Raw genomic sequence first — 17485 nt, forward strand, 5'->3', positions numbered from 1 at the left:
GTGTGGTATTAGTGGAGAGAATCTGAATTTAGTGTTCAATTCTCAGCCCAGTCACTTCATGCTGAGTAAACTCCGATATGCTTCTTAATGTTTCTGAGCTTCAGTTTCTTCATCTGCTAAATGAGGGTAGTACTGTTTTTCAGATTGTTATGACGGTTAAATAATTATGTAAATTTTCAGTAAAAGATGGCTGTCGCAGTAATTGTATTTGAAATAGGTGTTATTTTTCTGATGGGTTGGGTACTTCAAAAAAAAACATGAAATGAAACATGGTCTCTTAGGTATACAGAAAATAGTGGTTATCTCTGAGTGGTGGGATTATGGGGAACTTTTTGTTTTTGTTTTTGTTTTTGAGGAAGATTAGCCCTGAGCTAACATTTGCTGCTGATCCTCCTTTTTTTTTTTGTCCCCCTGAGGAAGACTGGCCCTGAGCTAACATCTGTGCCCATCTTCCTCTACTTTATACGCGGGATGCCTGCCACAGCATGGCTTGCCCAGTGGTGCCATGTCTGCACCTGGGATCCAAACAGGCAAACGCCAGGCTGCTGAAGTGGAACCAGCACACTTAACCCCTGTGCCACCAGGCCACCCCTGACAAAAAGCTTTTCAGGATACTCTCCCCCTTCTACCAGGTGGATTTTGGTTCTGCTAGTTCTTCTGTGCACAAATATACCTTTGTTATAGTGCTTAGTTGTGGTGCTAGTTCACTCTAGCATCATACCCTGTACTGTAGATTGATTTACTTAAATGTCTCTACTAGACTGTAAGCTTCTTTGTGTTTATTGTTTTTTGATAAGAGTTCAGCTTTTTGTGTGTGTGTGTGAAGATTGGCCCTGAGCTAACATCTGTTGCCAGTCTTCCTCTTTTTGCTTGAGGAGGATTGTCACTGTGCTAACATCTGTGCCAGTCTTCCTTTATTTAGTGTGGGATGCCACCACAGTGTGGCTTGATGAGCGGTGCTAGCTCCACCTCCCAGATCTAAACCTGCGAACCCCAGACTGCTGAAGTGGAGTGTGTGAACTTAACCCCTACGCCACTGGGCCAGCCCCAAGAGTTCAGCTTTTTATTGAATGTGTTACAAGAGGTTTAGTCAAAAAGCCCAAAGCCCATGTCATCATCAGACTCCTCAGTTCTTTCTTTGCTTCCATGTTCTTCTCCTCAGCTGAGGCAGCAATGGTGGAGGGCGCAGGACCTCCTGCTGGTGCAGCGCCAGCTGCTGGGGCAGGTCCACCAGCTCCTACACTGCGGGAGGCTCCCAGTGTTGACACTGGCCAGGGCCTTTGCAAACAAGCCTGGCCAGAGAGTTTCAACATCTACGCCGGCTGCTTTGATGAGAGCCACTTTGATGAGAACATTGATCTTATTCTCAGTGACTGTCACCTCATCTTCATGCAGGATGAGGCCCAGGTAGATGCAGGCAAACTCCAAGTCGGAGGCCATGGTGCGGGCGAGTGCTGGGCAGGCTCTGCCGGGCATGGTGCTAGTTGCTGGATGAAGTGAGGGCCTCAACCCAACGCGGCCTTAGCTTCCTCGGAAGGACCAAGCACCTTAGCAGCAGCTTAACATTGCCCTCAGCTGTGAAGCGCCGTGGCTAAAATATGGCTTTTTCCTCTCAAGAAAGGAATTTCCGTCTCTTCCACCTCAGTCAGCACTGTCCCTTGTTGTGGGGATTCTTTTTATCCAGTTTTCAGTTCTCTCTCAAGGGTACTTGTTCAAGGACTAGTTGTAAATTTGTTGTGTCCGTGGAAGGAGGTGAGTTCAGGGTCCTCCTGTGCGGCCATCTTGACACCAGATCCCCTAGTTCTTAAGGGCAGAGACCATGTCGTAGTTTTTCTCGCCAGAAGTTTAGCACAGGTTTAGTACATAGGATGCTTTCAGTAAATGTCTGTGAAAGAAAGGAGTGCATGTTTGCTACATTTGATGGCAGTAGAACACAATCTTACACTCTCTGCATGCTGTTTTCCATCCCCTACTGCTATAAATGTTTCATGTTCTTTAAGGTCTTGGAAAGAGTTTGCACGTTCATCTCAATAACCTTACTATTAGAAGATTCCTTCTAGTGATGAATTGTCATGATTCTAACCACTCTTCTGTCTTGAGTGGAAATGGATAATTAAATGCGTGTTAAAATAATCCTGTGCATTTTCAACAGATGTATCTTTTCACCCTATTGTTGAGAATCACTATAACGAGCCACAGTTACTGATGGAAATGTGTAGGAGTAGAAACTAGGTAGCAACTGTTGTGGTAGAGATGGTTTCATAGCAGCTTTATTGAGATATAACTCACATACCATGCAGTTCACTTATTTAAAGTTTATAATTCAGTGGGTTTTAGTGTGTTCATAGAGTTGTGCTACAATCACCACAGTCAGTTTTAGAACATTTTAATCACCCCAAAACAAAACCCTATATCCATGAGCAGTCACTCCCTGTTTCCTCCCAATCCTCCAGCCCAAGGCAACCACTTACCTACTTTGTTTCTATAGACTTGCCCATATTGAACATTTCATATAAATAAAATTGTACAATATATGGTCCTTTGTGACTGGCATCTTTTGCTTAGCGTAATGTTTTCAAAGTTCATCCATGTTGTAGCATGTATCAGTACTTCATTTTTTTGTTGCTGAATAATATTCCATTCTATAGATACAACATGTTTAATCTACCCGTTCATCAGTTGATGGATATTTGGATTGTTCCCATTTTTTGACTGTTGTGAATAATGCTACTGTTACTATGTACAAGTTTTTGTGTGGACTTATGTTTCATTTCTTTTGGGTATATACATAGGAGTGGAATTGCTGGGTCATACATTAACATTAACATTATTAATAAACATCTGTTAACATTTTGAGGAACTGCCAGACTGTTTTCCAAAATGGCTACATCATTTCACACGCCCACCAGCAATGCATGGGGGTTCCAGTTTTTCTACATCCTTGCCAATACTTGCTGTTACTTGTCTCTTTATCTTTATATATATGTAACCTAGTTTATTTATATTCATTATTAAATATAAATTAAATACATTAGACATTTATAAAGTTGTATATATTTTATATAAATGTACATATAATTTTATGTTTAGATATAGCATCCTAGTGGGTGTGAAGTGGCTTCTCATTATGGTTTTGATTTGCATTTCCCTAATGGGTAATGGTTTTGAGCATCTTTTCATATACTTACTGGACATTCGTTTACCTTCTTTGGAGAGAGAGCTATTCAGATCCTTTGCCCATTTTTAAATTGGGTTATCTTTTTATTATTGAGTTGTAAGAGTCTTTAATATATTCTGGATACAAGTCCCTTATCACACGTATGATTTACAAATATTTTCTCTCATTGTGTGTGTTGTCTTTTGACTTTCTTGATGGCATTGTTTGCAGCACAAAACTTTAATTTTGATGAAGTTCATTTTATCTGTTCTTTTGTTGATTATGATTTTGCTGTCATATCTAAGAAACTACTGCCTAATCCAAGGTCATAAAGATTTGTTCCTGTTTTTTTCTCAGAGTTTTATAGTTTTAGCCCTTACATTTAGGTCTCTGACCCATTTTGAGTTAAATTTTTGTGTGGTAGAGATTTGAATGTTTTAAATTTTTTTCTCAGTCTTTCCCTTTGTCTGCATATACTGCTTTTACTTTTTCTTACTGAGATGATGATACAGCTGCAGCCAGAGGTGACTTCTTAAGTGAGAGGTGAAATTTTTATCAAGAGGGATGTTGAAAGGAGGAATAATATTCTATTTTTTTGTTTGTTTGTTTGTTTTGAGGAAGATTAGCCCTGAGCTAACTACTGCCAGTCCTCCTCTTTTTGCTGAGGAAGACTGGCCCTGAGCTAACATCTGTGCCCATCTTCCTCTACTTTATATGTGGGATGCCTACCACAGCATGGCTTGCCAAGCGGTGCCATGTCTGCACCGGGGATCAGAACTGGCAAGCCCTGGGCGGCCGAGAAGTGGAACGTGCGCACTTAACCGCTGCACCACCAGGCCCGCCCCAAGGAATAATATTCTAAAATGTATGGCTAATTTTAAGAGATTAGGGTCAGATCGTAAGTAGCCTATCTCCCACTACAAACATGAACATTAGTTTAAATCTTCCCCATTTTGAAATGGTTTAGAATTGTAAGAGTTGCCAGGGGCTGTCATAGAACTCAGTTTTATGTGTTACGTTGCTTGTAGCTGGTGGGCAGCTGTGATGGCTTACTTGCTTTTCTCCTCAGGGGTCTCTCTTTTTGGCTTGTCCGCCCTACTGGTCCCTGGGAACTTTGAGTCTCATTTGGAACTTGTAAAGTCCCTGTGTCTGGGGCCAGCACTGATCCACACAGCCAAGTTTGCACTTGTCTTCCCTCTCATGTATCACACCTGGAATGGGATCCGACACTTGGTAAGTTAATTGTAGATTTGTACATTTTCTGGGTGAAGGGAATGGAGAGGCTGGGAGGATTTTCTCCTTCATTGTCTGGGTTTAATGCTGTTCTTCTTTTTTTTTTTCTTTGAGGAAGATTAGCCCTGAGCTAACGTCTACTGCCAATCCTCCTCTTTTTGCTGAGGAAGGCTGGCCCTGAGCTAACATCTGTGCCCTTCTTCCTCTACTTTATATGTGGGACGCCTGCCACAGCATGGCTTGATGAGCAGTGCGTAGGTCCGCACCTGGGATCTGAACTGGCGAACCCTGGCCGCTGAAGCAAAATGTGCGAACTTACGCGCTGTGCCACTGCAGCCCCTAGGGCCAGCCCCTAGTGCTGTTCTTAAAGTTAATTGTACTGGACCTTTGCTCAGGGACCTCTCAGGGGAAGCTAAACTAGACCCCCAGTGCAATTCTTGGCAGCCCTGCTAGTGATGTAGCTGAGCACTGGATGTAGGCCTGGCAGATACTTGCAAGGTCTCAGAGCGAACTCTTCCAGTTTTAGAGATGTTACTGGGGCCGGCCCTGTGGCTGAGTGGTTAAGTTTACACACTCCACTTGTGACCCAGGGTCTCACCGGTTGGGATCCTGGGCACCGATGTGGCACCACTTATCAAGCCAGGCTGAGGCAGTGTTCCACATAGCACAACCAGAAGGACCTACAACTAAGTACTGGGGGACTTTGGGGAGAAGAAGGAAAAAAAAAAAAAGATTGGCAACAGATGTTAGCTCAGGTGCCAAGTTTAAAAAAAAAAGAGGGATGTTAGTAAAAGAAACCCCTGAAGCCAGGTCATACTTCTGGCATAGAAGACGTATTTATTAGACAAATAATTAATTGGTACCTGTTGTGTCAGGCACTATTCTAGACACTGGGGATTCAGTCAGGGGCTAGATAAACATGGTTGCTGCTTTCAGTCTAACATTCCTGTCAACTCAGAATAAGTCTGGCTGGAGTCAAATATACTAACTTTTGTTATCTTGACATTGGATTGCATTAACTGTTTTGGTTTTTTATTTATTTTGAGTTATTGGAGAGAATAGGGCCAACTTTAACAGAAACTGGGTGCCTAGGATCCCAGATTTTAATTGGGTTTAGGAATCTTTTGATGGTCTGAAAACTGTCCATGTTGCCTCCTATATGACCTTGGGGTCAGTTCAAACTGGTGTCTCTTTCTCTTTATAAAGGAATTAAAGTTTAATCAAACCTGCCCCTGGTCAGAGATCAGTCCCTCCTCCAGTATTTGAGATTTCACATTCTGTGGTCTGCCTACCCCTAGTCTTGCTTCCTTTCCCAGGAAAACAATTACAATTCCATTCTTCTTGTTTCCATTCTTACTTCTCTCCTGAGCCATCTGTCAGATGGAGGCTTTTGCCTTAATTTGACCTTTATAACTTCCACATGAGAGCCTAGAGACAAGTACTTTCTGAATTTCAATCTGGTCCAACAGAGAGTTTAATGGAATCAGAAAAGGTGAGAAACTAAGTGCATCTGTCACCTATTCCCTGTGGTAGTGTTCAGTTTGATTCAAAGTAACCTCACTTCTCTCAGGGGGAAGGGATGGAGAGGGAGGGCGTTTCTGTTAATGACGACTTCTTCTACAGAACAAAGCTCTAATGAGAATCAGCTGATCAGCGTTTCTGTTCGCATCTTGGCTCAAGTGGGACTTGCAGTATATTTGCTTTTGTCTCAATATGGGGAGAAGGCTGGGGAAGCAGTTTACAAAATCTCAGGACTCAGTCAAGGCTTTTCTTAAGCCCTTAAATGTGCTTTTATTTTTCCTCCTAGCAAGTATTGGCTCTGAGTGTGGGACAGGATTTTATCTGTTCTCTGTGACAGTCCGTAGTTCTTGCCCTCTAAGCTTCAGAGCTGCCTTGCCAGAAGATCTAATGGCGGGGTGGAGAGTGGGGTTGATCTAAGAGAGTAGGAAGTAATAACTATCTTGAGAAGCTATTTCTTAGTGGGGGTCACAGTCAAAACAGACTTGAGAAATAATGTTCTAAATCCCAAAGAGGGTTTTTTTGGAGCATTAGTCCCCTGATGGACGGATGTTCCTTCTCAAAAGGGATTCTGTGATTGACTATCTGTAGGAAATCATGTATATTCTATCCTCATTTTGGAGATTCACAATGTGTATTAATAAATTGTTTGAGAAGTCTTGCAGTTAAATGTTTACCAAATTCATTTGACCACAGAACTTTTTTCCCTCAACATTCTGAGGAACTAGTTTTTGGAGGAACATACTTCAGGAAACATTGATGCGGCTTTGTTGTCATGAGAGAAAGTTTAATCTATTTAGTCTGGAAGCTTTAGCATATAGGGGCTGAGAATGCCTCTCCTGTCATTGAAAAAGTGGGTGGTAGATATTATATTGTGGATTTTGAGAAAGGTGACGGGGCATGAGGAAAGAAGTGCTTTTCTCTAGAATTATGCTGCGATGAATTGTCTGTTCCGTTAGATGGAGTTCCTTTCTGAGAAAAGACCTATGAGAGTGACCAAGGACCTGATTGCTGAAATTCTTCTTTTTTCCCCTACAGATATGGGACCTAGGAAAAGGTCTGAAGATTCCCCAGCTATACCAGTCTGGAGTGGTTGTCTTGGTTCTTACTGTGTTGTCCTCTGTAGGGCTGGCAGCCATGTGAAGAGCTAAAGTTTCCAACATCATCTTCCTACAAATGATTATATTGACCTGTCTTCCTGTTTGTCACTCTTATCTCCAGCCAGGACAAAGTTCTCCTGATTTGTTTAGTCCCTTTTGTGCTTGCACATCCCCTTGGAGCTCAGCAATAGTGTACCATATAGAAACATAGTAGTGGAAAAGGGTCCACTTTTCCCCTTGTTTCTAAAGATGGAATGACTGCAAAACTCCCTTTTCCTGTCCCCAGCTGGCAGCCTACTCTGGGCCTAGGACCCTTATTCTGTCTCCATATTGGGCCTTGATTTGTGCTGAGGGTCAGCTTTTGGCTCCTTCTTCCTGAGACAGTGGAAACAATGCCAGCTCTGTGGCCTCTGCCATGGGGACTGGGAGTGGGGCTTCGGGTGCCACTGCCTGTGGGTTGCCGGTTTAAAGGACAGTTCTGTTCATTGGTCAGAGCCCAGGGTCTTTAGCACCCACGCAGTATGACTGAAAGAAGAGGGGTGGGGGTGGAGGGGAATTACCCTGTCCCAGCTAGAGGGAGATAAAGAGAGTGAGTTGGCTCTTGGAGCAGGTGCTTTGGGGAGAAGATACATAGCTTACGATGCAAGAGGAAGATCCAGAAAATTATCATTGAACCTATTAAGGGTTATTTCTTTTCCTTGCCTTTCTGGAAAAACAAGCCTCTTATTGTCATGTTCTCTAATCCAAATTCATGTGACGTCTTTTTCTGAAACTGAATTAAAATACTCATTTTGTCTTTGACTCTCCTTGAAATCTAGAGAAACCAAGAGAATGGCGGTTGGGGAGGAGCCAATTTCCTCCTCCTCCCTCTGGTCTCAGGCATTTACGTCCCCCAGTCTGACCTTTCTTAGGAGGGAAACAGTTTTTCTGACAACTGACCACTGAAAAAATTTTCAGAGAATCAAATACAAGTAGCCAAAGATTTAACAGCATGCAGAAGCCTCAGAGAAGGAAGGAGTAAGAGAAAGGAAGTTAAGCATGTGGAGAGAGTTTGAGTTATTACCGTCTCCAAAATCTCACTGAGAACTAATTATAAGCCTCATGGTACAGTTCAGCAAATTATTATCTAGTCAAGGGAGCTAGGAACCAGTGAAGGTGACAGCTAAGGGATGATGCACTAAGCATGTAGATTTGGAGAGAGAAGAGAGTAGAGATAAGAAAGGAGGGATGGGGCTGGCCTGGTAGTGTAGTGGTTAAGTTCACGCACTCCCCTGTGGCAGCCTGGGGTTCGGCGATTCAGATCCTGGGTGCGGACCTAGCACTGCTCGTGAAGCCATGCTGAGGTGGCATCCCACATAGAATAACTAGAAGGACCCACAAGTAGGATATAAAACTATGTACTGGGGCTTTGGGGAGGAAAAAGAAAGAAAAGGAAAAGAGGAAGATTGTCAACAGATGTTAGCTCAGAGCCGATCTTAAAAAAAAAGATTGTTGAAAGCCTGGCAAACATTATAATTTAATGAGAAAACTTGCTGCTTTTATAATCCATATAAGCCAGACTTTGGGGTCCCTAACTCCTTTGGTAGGAATGCTGTTTTGATATTCTTGGAAAGTCTGGGGTGATAGATCTGTCTTGTCCGTGGCTGAGTTGTTGGCCAACCAGTTAAAGCTGTGGGTTGGAGAGAAGTTGCACTGACTGTAATTGGTGTCAGAGAGGAAGACCTTACTTAGGCTAAGACAGTGGAGCCCTGCTGCCTCAGTAGTGTTCATCCCAGCTCCCAAGTAGTCTTTCGCTTTAAGTAATGCTCACTTCTCCCTTTTTGCTAGACTGGTCCTAGGAAGTCTTTGTAGCATTCCTCCAGCTTAACCCATATGTCCTCTGTCGTTGTCCTTGGAGTGAGGGACAAGTGTGTTCATGAAGGAACACTTTGGCATTGAGACTGGGAAAGGTTTGGCAAGGGCATTAAATATAACAGCCAGTACCAGGAAGATGCAGAATGGGGACAGAGATGAGCAGAAGTTGAAGGCTGTGAAATGGATGGGGAGTTCCTGACTTGTGGAGTTGGAGTTTCAGAGTGGTCATCGTGTTTGTTATTCTGCCCTGAATTTCTGCTTACCATCTCTCTTTGTCTCTCTTCTCTGTCTTCTAATGACTTCTGTATCTTCAGTTTTCAAACTATATTTGTACTTTTGCTTGAGTTTTGCTCTTGTAACTTTCTGATTTGTTTTCCCTGTGTGTTCTGTCATGAGATACAAAGTCTTAGACAAGGAGAGTGTCTTCTACTTTGGCTCCCCATACCTTTTCTTCCCCACCTCCTCCAAACTCACATACACTTACTCTACTAAACAATTGTACTTATGACTTTAAAGTTGTAGTTGGGCGTGCTCAGGATGAAAAACAAGGGAGTGAGCGTGAGGGACTGATTCTTTGAGTTTTCTTTTGCTATGATTCACACCAACTTCTTGGTCATTTTTGGAGTAGAACTAACTCAGTCCTTGTAAAAATGCCTTCCACTCCAAGCCACTATCATCTTTTCCCTATTCTATTTCCCCCCAACCTTCCTTTTCCCGGTTACAGGTTACAAGAAGCAGCATAGCAGGAGGAAAAAATCCAAATCAGTGAAAGTTTCAAAAAACGATGTTTATTTTCCAAATTCGCCTTTATCCCCACCCCATAATTTCCCTGACTGGGGAGTGTTGCTTATTTCCTTTGATCTCTAGACAGGTTTTCTCACTGTGGTCCCTTGGTCCTTTCTGGAGTTCCAGGTTTGCATTTCTGGACTTCGGCTAGATTAGGACCTGCCCAGTGTTCTAGCACACGTGGGCTTCCAGGTGGGCTGTTAAAAGAGTTGACTGGGGTCGCGTGACCTGGAGTGTGACCTGCAGAGGGGTGTGAGCTTTGGAGTTGATCTGGGGAACTGAGATTTGAGGCTGGGGAGCTTGGAATTATGGTTGGACTTGGTGCTTGTTGTACAGTCTTTGTGATAGACTTCCAGAGTTTCTTCTGACTGACTGGATCATGGGGCTGTCGGGGGGCAAATAGAAGAAACAATCATGTTTCTAGTCAGACGTGGATCATTCCCAATCCATCTCAGAATTCTAAGTCCCATTCTCCCCATACCGTGGACAAAAGGTCAGGTCTCCAGTAAGAAGAGTTAAATTTGATTCTGCTAACTTCTTCCTTGAGATCAAATCATTTTGTACTGGGGGGGGGGGGGGGGGGCGACAGTAAGATTTCCTTAGCTCATCCCTTCAGGCCTCAGAAGGTGATTAGGGACTAGATAGGATAAGACACAATTGGTTAGAGGGTCCCCCTGCTGGGATAATTGTGGTATAACAGTATGGTGTTTTGGGGGGGGTTTTTTTGTTTTGCTGAGGAAGATTCACCCTGAGTTAACATCTGCTGCCAGTCTTCCTCTTTTTGTATGTGAGCCGGCCACCACAGCGTGGTCACTGACAGACAAGTGGTGTAGGTCCATGCCTGGGAACTGAACCTGGGCCACTGAAGTGGAGCACGCTGAACTTAATCACTAGGCCACCAGGGCTGTCCCAACAATATACCTTTTTGAAGTTGAAAAGAAATGAAGACAATAGGATTTGAGGTTAGGTGGGAGGAACAGATACCTTGCCAAAGATTTCAGGACGCAGCCCATTGGAGGCCTTGAGTAAATCAGGATTTTTCTGTATCCATTTGGTGAGGGAGGCAGCACCAGCCGCTGTACGGGAGGTCAGGGTCACCCGAGCAGGGGGTACCTTCAGAGGCATTTGCCAGGTGCCCATGAAGGAACCCCAAGGATTTGCCTAAAAGGAAAAAGACAGGGTTCCTCAACAGGGCTTCTCACTCCCAGTAACTGACCTGTTGGCAGGACCTCTATTCATCTTATTTCCATCCTTTACCTTTGGGAATGAAGGTAATGAAATAAGACACAGCATAATCTCCCCACTCCTCTTTTTCCCCCCTCTCATGTAGGTTACCCTAATTTTTTCATCCCCTTACCTCTGCCAGCTTAAATTCTGCATCCTTAGGCTAAGTTTGGCAGAGTACTCACTGTATAAGTATCATCACCTGAAGGCGTTCATTTTATACAAATCATTCATCAATTTAAGGAATTCTGGGTGCTAAACTCTATCTTGTTGGATAAACGGCTAAAAGTTTGGGGGCGCTTGTGTTACGAGGTGAGCTAGATTGAACTTTAATTTTCCGGATTGTGATTGCAGGAGATTGCAAGTGTCCCCTCTGTTACTCCAGCTCTATGCCTGTTCTCTACCTGTTTTGATAGGAATGAGATGAGTTCTCACCTTGGAACGGGGCACTGAAGGCAATAGATGACCACGATCATTGGCGATAATCTGAGTGTAGCCTTCATGAGAAGAAATGCTCTGGGGTAGAGATGGAGAGAGAAGTACTTATGAAAATGGGGTGGAAAAGAGGGAGAAAGTCTCTGAAGAGCTTGAATTAAGGGCTGAGGGAGAGGAGGATATGGGAATTTAAATGCTGAAAGAAGTTAGGTGCAGTGTAAAGAACCACAGACTGGCCCTGTGGGTGTCCTGAGCGTGGAATACCTGTTTTGTTGGCTTGGCGGGAGACCAGTTCTGCAGATACTTGGGTGAGAACGCTTTTTCATACTGTGGAGAGAAAGATGAGAACCCCTGTGAGGCTTAAAGGCCCCAAGCGCGGGAAATGATAACTAGGCACGGTTCTTTCGCTTTGAAGACCAAAGGCCTGAACAGCCATGCTAGGCTTTAACTCACTATAAAGAGTATGTAGTTTGTTTAGTCTATGTGTTTGCTGTCCTACCTACATGGAGCCACTAGCCATATGTGGCTATTGAGCACTTGAAATGTGACTAGTCTAAATTGAGGTGCTTTATAAGTATAACATACACGAAATTTTGAAGACTTAGTAAAAAAAAAGAAAGTAAAACATCTGACTCCAACTTTTAAAATATTGATTACATGTTGAAATAATATTTTGGATGTATTTGGCTAAATTAAATATTTATTTTTGTTCATTTAACTACTAGAAAATTTAAAATTACATTTGTGACTTGTGTTGTCTTTTTATTGGGCAACTCTGGTCTAGACCAAGGGTCAGCAAACTATGGCCCATGGGCCAAATTCATCCTCTTGTTTTGGGATGGCCTGAGAAAGCTAAGAATGGTTTTTATAGGTGAACATTTGTAATTGATTTGATAAAAGGGAGCACTAACTTTGTATCCCAATTAAGTGAAATGTTTTCTCATCCCAAAAGAATTCTATTCTTTTCATTAGTATTACAAAAAAATGCACTGTTATTATATTTGAGTTTTGTCAAAAATTTTATGGAAAAATGTTTTCTCTCGTTATGTAAATACCTATATAATATTTCTGATTTTGTCACTTGGCGCACAAAGCCTAAAATATTTACTCTCTGGCCTTTTACAGAAAAAACTTGATGACCTCTGGTTTAGACCCTACAAACTTAACCCAGAGATACCTTTTGCTTGTCCCTGGGCCCCCTCCTGAGGAACTGAGGAGGGGAATAATACCGTCTCACCCCGCTCTCAGCTGTCTCTTCACTAGTCAGAATCTATGGGAGGGAACAGTCCAAAGGGAGAATCTGGAAGGCAAAGTTAAAGGTTAAAGAGATGGAAAAAGAACTTACCTGGTTGGCGCTGTAGTTAGTGGCCATGATGCTGCCACTTCCTGCTGTTTACCTTTGTTGCCTGGCAACCGCAGAAGGCAGAGCTTCCACGGCTACCTCCCAATGAGCAGGGGCTACCTTTCCCTTCTACTTGTTATTCAGTTTCTTGGCTAACTCTGTTCCCAACCTTTTTCCCTGAAACTTAGTTTCATTTTCATTTTAGAGATGTGAGAGACAGAGTAAATAAACCTAAGAAAATTAGCTGAATAGCAGCCCCGTCTTTTTTTCTACCATTACTCGTTAGGAACTTCCAAGTTGCCTTTGACTGGGGTCTTTAACCACTTAACACACCCCATGAGCTGTGTTCTTTTGGCAGTGTGGTGGAACGTACCATGGACTTTAGAGCCAAACACTGGGATTTGAGTCCTTACTCAACAGAGGAACATAGGAGTTGTATAACATTAAGTAGTTGGCTTCTCTTGGCTATATTTCTGTAGACTCATTTGTATTGTGGAGATAATAGAGCCTGCCTTTACAGTGTAAGTAACATAAAGTGAATAAAGTGTCTAGGTAATGTAGCATGGCAGGTACTCAGTACTGCTGAGAATCCTGTTTATAGGGTTCGCTACTTCATTTTCTCAGGCAGAATAACAAAGGAATAAATGTTTTAAAAAGTGACTGACTCAAATTTGTCCCCAGAAAGAAAAACGTACCTTGTCCTTGGTCCTTGAATGACTCCTGTCTCCTCCATTACTCTCTAGAATCACAAGGCCTGAGAACACAGGTGCTTGGTGTTGACTGAGATGAGGTAGAGTCAGGAGCTGGTACCAGGAAATTGAGCAGGGTGATGAGAGGAAGTCATAGTGGGGAAAGCACCAGGTTTGGGGAGTTAGGTGGCGGTGGCAGGTGCCAGGACACAAACCTAGTATTTGTGGGACTGGACAACATCTCTGGGATTCATCTATAATGGTATTATCATCCCCATCTACTGGGCTGTTAGAATTAAGGAGAAAGTGGAACTGCTTTATGAATTGTAAAGTCTATTAATGTATAAGATGAAAGGAAAAAGTAAGATACGAGTTGTCCAAAGAAATAGATCATGGAGAACCAGGAGAGCATTATAAGGGATAATTGCCAGTCCCTTCTCCCTTCCTTTTCCCCTCACGGTCCTCATCCCAACCAACACACCAAGTATAAGAACACTCCTACACTTCTAGAGTTGGAGGCAAAAACAGCTCTTGTTTTGTTTTTTTTTTCCCCTCCCCAAAGCCCCAGTGCATAGTTCTAAATTCTAGTTGTAGGTCCTTCAAGTTCTATGTGAGCTGTCACCACAGCATGGCAACTGACAGGCCAGTGGTGTGGTTCCACAACCGGGAACTGAACCCGGGCCGCCGAACTTTAACCACTAGGCCATCAGGGCTGGCTCAAACAACTCTTGTTTTGTAGGCTCTGGCAGTTAACAGCTGGATAATATGAGGTCTGGAAAGGAGACTCCTGTGTTTAGTCCCTGTGGTTTTCATCACTCTCTAGAGTGATGGCTTTAAGGACCAAGGACTTTGCTCTGGGATATCCATCTTGGTCTTTAAAGCCGCAGTGATAGTTAAGCAAGCATCATTTCTCTTGGAACCTTCTGTCTTCAGCTGGTATGCTTTTCTGATGGAGATGTGATGTTCTATGATGACTGAGATCCTATTTTTAAAAAATAACTAGTTTTTGTTTAATTGAAAAAGTAATGTACAGGGGAAAAAAATTCCATTTTTTCCGAAGGGTGTTTAATCAAAAGTAAATGTCCATCTGACTCCAGCTTCCAGTCTTGCTCCTCAGAGGAAACTACTGTTACTATTTTCTTGTGTCTCCTTCCAGAAATATTCTATGCATTCTAACAATAATGGGAGCAAGCTGTCCACATTGTTTTGTGATTTCCTTTTTTGAAAATCTTAGGGATTGTTTTCTTGTGACAGTGTCTTCTTTTAGGATGCACCATCACATACTTATTCAGTCCCATTTGGATGACCATTTAGGTTACAGACATTGCTGTAATAAAATCTATATCTATAGATATATTCGTAAAAATTCATATCATAAAGATATGAATAAAGATATATATCTTTATGAATATATCTATAGATATATGTAATTAGTAGGATAAATTTATAAAAGTGAATTTCAAATCAAAGGGTTTGTGCATTTAGAAAGTTAATAATGTCAAATTGCCAGACCTTGCACCAGTTTATACATCCACCAACAGTGTGTTAAAGTACCTAGTTGTCCACTCTCTTTTCAACAGTATTAACAATGTTTTTCCTGTTTTTGTCAATCTGATAATAAGAACTAATGTAGTTACTGTGTGTCTGGCACAGTTCTAATTGCTTTTTATTACATTTTGCCATTTGGTTCTCACAAAAACCTCAGCAAAGGAAACTGGAGCATACACAGTGAGGAGTAGAGCCAGGATTTAATCTCAAGTATTCTGACTCTAGAGCCATCAATTTTAACCATTACACTATATTGCCTCTTAAGCAGCGGGTGAAATATAGTGTATCATTGTTTTTAATTTTCATTTCTTTAATTATGAGGGTTTTTCCCCCATATATTTATAAGCCTCTTTTATTTCTTTCCTGAAAATAGCCTTTAATGTCTTTTGCCGTTTGCTCTTGGGCTGTTCATCATTTTTATTAATCTCTTTGAACTCTTTATATATTAAGGAAATTAGCCTTCTGTCATATATGTTGCAAACATCCCCCCTCCGTTTATCTGTCATTTAATTTTGTTTGTTTTGGGGGTGTTTTTGGCCATGGACATGTTTTTAATGTTTATGTAGTCAAATTTATTACTCTTCTGTGCTTCTGGATCTTATCCTTTGAATGGCTGTTTGTAAATTCCAATATTTAAAAAATAATTCACATGGTTTCAGCTTTTATATTTAAATTTTTGTTCCTGCTGGAATTTATTTGGCGAGTAAACTGAGGTCAGGCTCCAGATGCCTAACTAGTTGTCTTGGCATCGCTTATTGAACAAGCCATCTTTTCTCCAGTGACTTGAAATGCCACTTTTATTGTATTCTTTAATGTATATGGGTTGTTTCTGGATCCGCTAACCCCTTCTAGGGGAGAGGTGACCATTTTAGGTTATTTGTTTCTCTTTAAAATCTAAAGTACAATCCTGGCTTGGTCCTGTGTGAATTCTCCAGTTAGAAGTTCACAGACACTAGGAAATTGTACGAGTAATAACAGGCAATTTGTTTTTTAAGATTTTATTTTTTTCCGGGGCTGGTCCCGTGGCTGAGTGGTTAAGTTCGCGCACTCCACTGCAGGCGGCCCAGTGTTTCATTGGTTCGAATCCTGGGCGCGGACATGGCACTGCTCATCAAGCCACACTTTTTTTTTTTTAAAAGATTTTATTTTTTCCTTTTTCTCACCAAAGCCCCCCGGTACATAGTTGTATATTCTTCGTTGTGGGTCCTTCTAGTTGTGGCATATGGGACATCGCCTCAGTGTGGCCTACTGAGCAGTGCCATGTCCGCCCCCAGGATCCGAACCCTGGGCCGCTGAAGTGGAGCATGAGAACTCAACCACTGGGCCACCGGGCCAGCCCCAAATTGGTACTTCTTACTGGGTAGTCTTGAGCCAATAATAATGCTAAAATTTTTGAGCACTCACTATGCATCAGGCACCCTACTAGGTATTTACATATGTTTAATGCTCAAAACTAAGATTATCCTCATTTTACACTATAAGGTCACTGAGACCCAGAAAAACTAAGTAACTTGTCCAAGGTCACACATTTAGGCATAGCTAGACTTTAACCCATGTAATCTGACTCCAGCACTCATGCTGGTGGTTGCCCTCAATTAGGTACAGTTTATACATTACCTATTGATACAAAGTAAACTCGTGGTTCAATGGCAGATAACTCAATCCAAAGAAAAGATTTCCTAATTTCAGTCATCAGAGAACTGAAGCAAATGATGAAAATACCCTGAGGCATATTTTGTGAGTGGGGCCTCGATGAGCCCTTCCAACTTTGAAAGAGTTAAATCTGGCCCCATGAAAGACCATTAACTGTGCCTGAAGCTAACCAGCCAATATGAAAAAAGGTCAAAATTCCATCAGGTGCCAATCTTTAAAAAATAAAAAATAAAAATAAAAAGAAGTACCAATTCAGTTTACCTTAAACAGAAAAGGTAAATTATAAAGTTACAGGAGAACTATAGCAGATTTCAAAATTACAAAGTGTAGTTTGAGGCTCAAAGGATAAGAGAATCTGGAAGGTAGAACGCGATCAGGGAGAGAGATTGTTTTCCCTCTCTCTCTGTTTCTCACTGCAGTGCTTTATTCTTATTTCTCTGCAAGGCGGCACACACGATTTGCTCCCTAGTTGAGAATAACTCTGCAGAGACAACTTGGGCTTGTACCTTTCTTGCAAGCTCGTAAGAGTCTTACTAATATAATAGGAGAGAATGGAAAGATCAGAAAGAATGCTGGTCAGCTGAAGTGGAGAGAGACCGCAAAGGATAACGATTTCCTGCTTTTGCTTTGAACCAGTGGATCTTTTTTTTTAAAAAATAGAAATTAATTTTCCCACAACCAATTGGCAGTTTTTGTGTAGTTTTCCAAAGGTTTTGTGCATATACAAGAAATAGAAATATATATTTTATTCATCACAATTACCTTTTACACAAATTATAACATACATACTACTTACTTTTTTAAGATTAAAAAAATGTACTTTTGGAGATCATTACATATGAGGGCTAAAGAGCTCCCTTACTTTTTCTTGAAGCTTTATAGCCTTAAGAAATCAACACACACACACAAAAGAAATCAATACATTGATGATGTATTATAATTTATC

The 17485-nt window shown here is 41.8% G+C and overlaps 2 protein-coding genes and 1 pseudogene across 4 annotated transcripts in view; 1 reads left to right on the plus strand and 2 right to left on the minus strand.

The window, feature by feature from the left end:
- Nucleotides 1–7809, plus strand: part of SDHC (succinate dehydrogenase complex subunit C) — a 30234-nt gene extending 22425 nt beyond the window's left edge. For both annotated transcript variants that reach the window (XM_001503765.7, XM_005609887.3), the window contains 2 exons: nucleotides 4227–4390; nucleotides 6947–7809. In XM_001503765.7, coding sequence (XP_001503815.1) covers nucleotides 4227–4390; nucleotides 6947–7051 — 269 coding nt within the window. In that variant the 3' untranslated portion in view covers nucleotides 7052–7809. The remainder of the gene's footprint in view (nucleotides 1–4226; nucleotides 4391–6946) is intronic.
- Nucleotides 330–13820, minus strand: CFAP126 (cilia and flagella associated protein 126). Of its 2 annotated transcripts, none has more exons than XM_023640843.2 (5): nucleotides 12653–12940; nucleotides 11572–11634; nucleotides 11308–11388; nucleotides 10633–10809; nucleotides 330–1885 (listed from the first exon to the last, which is right to left on the minus strand). In XM_023640843.2, the coding sequence occupies exons 1-5, from the start codon at nucleotides 12677–12679 to the stop codon at nucleotides 1805–1807; spliced, it is 429 nt and encodes a 142-aa protein (XP_023496611.1). In that variant the 5' UTR covers nucleotides 12680–12940; the 3' UTR covers nucleotides 330–1804. The 2 variants fall into 2 exon arrangements, with proteins under 2 accessions (XP_023496611.1, XP_001496766.1); XM_001496716.5 differs by lacking the exon at nucleotides 330–1885 and adding an exon at nucleotides 9629–10033 and having other exon boundaries at nucleotides 12653–13820.
- On the minus strand, nucleotides 1087–1476 carry LOC102149541 (large ribosomal subunit protein P1 pseudogene; annotated as a pseudogene).
- Nucleotides 13821–17485: the final 3665 nt, after the last annotated feature.

The sequence above is a fragment of the Equus caballus genome, chromosome 5 (genome assembly GCF_041296265.1).
Source record: "Equus caballus isolate H_3958 breed thoroughbred chromosome 5, TB-T2T, whole genome shotgun sequence".
NCBI lineage: Eukaryota > Metazoa > Chordata > Mammalia > Perissodactyla > Equidae > Equus > Equus caballus.